The 4242-nt window shown below is 41.7% G+C and overlaps 1 protein-coding gene across 1 annotated transcript; it reads left to right on the plus strand.

Annotated features, from left to right (window-relative positions):
- The first annotated feature begins 501 nt into the window (after positions 1-501).
- LOC120913740 (protein ANTAGONIST OF LIKE HETEROCHROMATIN PROTEIN 1-like) lies at positions 502-3830 on the plus strand. Its single transcript, XM_040323924.1, has 3 exons — positions 502-938; positions 1027-1128; positions 2812-3830. The coding sequence occupies exons 1-3, from the start codon at positions 718-720 to the stop codon at positions 3689-3691; spliced, it is 1203 nt and encodes a 400-aa protein (XP_040179858.1). The 5' UTR covers positions 502-717; the 3' UTR covers positions 3692-3830.
- Positions 3831-4242: the final 412 nt, after the last annotated feature.

The following is a 4242-nucleotide window of genomic DNA, read 5'->3' on the forward strand; positions in this document are numbered from 1 at the left end:
ACCAGGATTTCCCACCATGGATGACCACCCAGTGCCACCGGGTATGACCACCAGGGTTGCCAATCAGTGCCCATTAGAGGTGCCAATCAGTGCCCAGAGGTAATGCCTGCCAGTGCCTCCCTATCAGTACTGCCTATACAAGCCATCTATTAGTGCCCATCAGTGCCACCCATCAGTGCCACTTAACAGAACATAACAGAAACAAAGAAAACATTTTTTTTTAATTTTCAGTCTTTTTTTATTTGTTAAGTGAAAACAAAAACTCAGTGGTGATCAAATACCACCAAAAGACTGCAATTGTCATTCAAAGTGCAACAGCGCTGAAAGCTGAAAATTGGTCTGGGCAGGAAGGGGCGAAATTGGCCCTGTATTGAAGTGGTTGAGGACCTAATAATAATAATAATAATAATAATAATAATATTATAGGAAATGTCTGTTCTAAATAGTTTTAGGCCGGAATCACACTAGTGCGTTGCGTTTTTGAGCTGCGTTCCCGTTGCGAATTTCTCTAGAGGGTGTTCTGCGGATCAACTGCGGTTTAGCTGCGGATCGGGTGCGATTTATAAAAAATAATTACTTGAGCTGCGTTTTTGGTGAGGGCCAATCATTGTTAGCTGTGTGATGATGTAGGTAATAAAAGGGAGTGACCTTTCTTGAACTCTTCCTTTTTCACGAGCATTCAGTATAGTGTGGAATAGGATTTGGATTTCCTAAGAAATGTGTGCTGCCCTGCCCATGATCATGCCTACAGTTGTTGCTGCAACAGCAGCAATCTTGATGGAAGTTGAAAGGAGGAGAAGGAGGAGTAGAAGAAGAAGATACTGGGTTCATCCTATCATTGCAAATAGGGATGAAAGAGGGCAGTTCATTATATTATATGAAGATCTCCGTGGGCATGAGGACAAGTTTTTTAATTATACACGCATGTCAATAACCAGGTGATTATTTATTTAATTTTGCTAAACATTTTCTTTCTCCATTGTTCCATATTAAATTTATAATTAAAAATTTTATTTTTGTTTGAAGTTTTGATGAATTGTTAGGACTAACGTACCATAGTTTGGAGCGCCAGAACACATGCTTCAGAGCAAGCATCCAGCCTGCACAAAGATTATTAATCACATTAAGGTACTTTTCCACACCTATGTGCATTTTCAAATTGATGTTGAAGCATGTATTCATTTTTGGTTTCAACTATCCAACATCTGTACTTATAAATGAACAACCAGACATAAGATGCCCAAAAATATATTTATTTTTTACTTCTTTCACAAAAATAAAGAAATAGACAACATATTTTTGCTTGGACTAATATAAAAAATAAAAACTTTGCCTTCAAGTTTTCCTCTGGATTAAACTTTGATTCAAAATATGCACACATGCTTGTTTACTGTGGGCATAACGTAAACTTTAGAGATGTTGATATGTTTTGGGAAATAATGGTGTGTCTGAGGAGTATTGACTTGCTGAGGTAGATTCATCAATCTCGGTGCTTGAAGCATGGCTAGACTCGACATGGTGCTGTGGCACATGGTGCTGTGGCACATGGTGCTGTGGGCCATGTTGCTGTGGGCCATGTTGCTGAGGCACATGGTGCTGTGGGCCATGTTGCTGTGGGCCATGTTGCTGAGGCACATGGTGCTGTGGCACATGGTGCTGTGGCACATGGTGCTGTGGCACATGGTGCTGTGGGCCATGTGTCTGAGGCCCATGTGTCTGAGGCCCATGTGTCTGAGGCCCATGTGTCTGAGGCCCATGTGTCTGAGGCCCATGTGTCTGAGGCCCATGTGTCTGAGGCCCATGTGTCTGAGGCCCATGTGTCTGAGGCCCATGGTGCTGTGGCACATACATCCCCTGCATTTGTGTTTGTGGCATAATTGAAGGGAATGTGGATGGGATGGGATATGGAGTTCGCCTCTGTTGTACCTCATATATTGAAGTTGGCTCCTGAAAGCTTGAAGTGTAGGATGGAGGAACATAGGGGTAAGGTTGGTTTCCTGGGTCTGGGTACTGGCCTGACATTGGTAAGTGTATGTGTGTTGTTTCTTTAGTTACATATGGCCTTTCCAATGTATGTTACTCGCTTGGCACTGTAAATGACTGCAGAACGTGTTCTACTGTGGTTCGCATTTCTAAATATCTCTCAGGTACAACTTTTTTGATCAATGGTACAAAATTAAGCGCCAGTATTGTAGCTGGACATAAGAAAGCATCCACCTTTCCAGCCATTTGTTGTAACATCTCTAGAAGACGCTCGCTTATGTCCATCTGCGATACTGGCGTTCGCTTACGTGCCACTTTGGCAGGCCGCGCAATGGTTGTTGGAGCTGAGGAGGGTCCAGGCATAGGCTCAGGCAATCCAGAGTCAGTCTCTGGGTTTGTGACCCATAGATCTGACCCAAGTGGCATTTCAGGTATTTCCTCATTTGGATCAATGCAAACTGCTGGCACGGATTGGGCCTCAGATTGGCTCTCTGGTTGATCCTCCAGGACATCCTGTTCGTCCCAACTTGCTTCGGTCCTGTTTTTATTAAAAAATAGAAACATTACTAATGCTAAATATATAGTCACGATACATAGATGATGTAGAGGATAACTTACTCTCTCATCTCTATGAGTGGTTTCAAGAAGGCAAGGTCCTCTGCATACATATAGGGTACTCTAGCTGGTGCCCCCGAGCCACTCCTCACTTCTCTTAGATGTTTGTTGTATTTCTTGAAGGCATCACGCATGCTTCGCCAACGATTCTTGATGTATACCACTGTAAAAAAGAGAAGATAATAATTATTTAATATTTCTTATTTGTTCAAGGTACCTAGCTACAGGAAATTCATTTGGAAGTCTCCACTATGAGTTTAAGGTTGGAAAATCAACTATATCTGGCATTGTACATGAAACATGCCTTGTTATATGGAATGTACTAAAACCATTGGTCTTCAAAAAGCCTACAAAAGAAGATTGGTTGAAGATATCAGATGAATTCTGGGAGAGATGTAATTTTCCAAACTGTGTGGGAGCCATCGATGGCAAGCACATACGCATCCTGAGGCCATTTGATAGTGGGAGTCAGTTTTTTAATTATAAAAAATATTTTTCGTTTGTATTAATGGCAGTGGTAGATGCCAAATATAATTTCATTTATATTGATGTGGGTGCTTATGGTAGCAGCTCTGATTCTGGTGTATTTAATCATTCCACATTTGGGAGAATGATAAGGGCGAATAGTCTGGATTTACCAAACGATTCCTCCTTGCCCGGAACAAATGAGCCAGCCCTCCCATTTGTTTTTGTAGGGGACGAAGCGTTTGCCCTTGGTAAAAATCTTCTTCGACCATTCTCAAGTAGAGCGCTGAGCAATGATAAAAGAATATTTAATTATCGGCTCACTAGGGCACGTCGAGTAGTAGAGTGTGCATTTGGAATTCTTGCCAATAAATGGAGAATATTGCACACCGCCATCAATCTCAGTTTGGAGCATGCTGTCTCTGCTGTGAAAACTGCGTGTGCACTGCACAACTATGTGCGAGAACGTGATGGAATTGATTATGAGGATTCCATGATGCATAATATGGAGGCGGCACAGTGGAGTTTGACTAGGGGCACTAGCAGTGGGAAATTGATTCGAGATCAATTTCTTAATTACTTTCTATCGCCAGCTGGCGAGTTACCTTGGCAGATGCAGGCAATTTAAAACCAAAAAATGTGGTGTTGTCATTAAAATATATGGCCCTTTAAATATTAAAACCTAAAATACTAAGCTAAAAATGTCACTATGTGTAATTTGAATGCATCTTGAAAAAAAAAGATTAAAGTTATCTTTTGGCAGCATATTAAGGACTCCGAAGTGATTCTCTACCTGCAATTGGACAAAAACACCAAAAATTGGCTTGGTGATACTGTTATGTGTGTTCTGCTGGGTGTCATTGTACAGAGGATGATGTCTTTGTAAGACCACCATGGCCAATAACGTCATAATAGGATGACAAATACAGATAGTCACTCCCCCAAGGATCTGCAAACATACTTGGTAAAGTGAGTTTACATATTTTGGTGATAGACACACGCAGACTCATACAAACAATGACCAAGGGTGTGGGAATGAGTCACGTGCCACCAGCAACACGGGGACAGGGTGCATTAGGAACACCATGCCAAGATATAAAACATGTGGCATGGTATGGGTTAGCAGACTTTACATGTCCACACAGAATGCATGCTTGGATAAAGGCCTGCTCTGGATTT

Source organism: Rana temporaria, chromosome 9 (assembly GCF_905171775.1).
Source record: "Rana temporaria chromosome 9, aRanTem1.1, whole genome shotgun sequence".
NCBI lineage: Eukaryota > Metazoa > Chordata > Amphibia > Anura > Ranidae > Rana > Rana temporaria.

What these genes read in the sequence shown, in the direction of transcription:
- LOC120913740 (XM_040323924.1), top strand. Translation starts at nt 718, where the DNA reads ATGTGTGCTGCCCTGCCCATGATCATGCCTACAGTTGTTGCTGCAACA. An exon ending in ACACGCATGTCAATAACCAG is followed by an intron (nt 939 to 1,026) that starts GTGATTATTTAT and finishes TTTTGTTTGAAG; the next exon opens with TTTTGATGAATTGTTAGGAC. An exon ending in AGATTATTAATCACATTAAG is followed by an intron (nt 1,129 to 2,811) that starts GTACTTTTCCAC and finishes TATTTGTTCAAG; the next exon opens with GTACCTAGCTACAGGAAATT.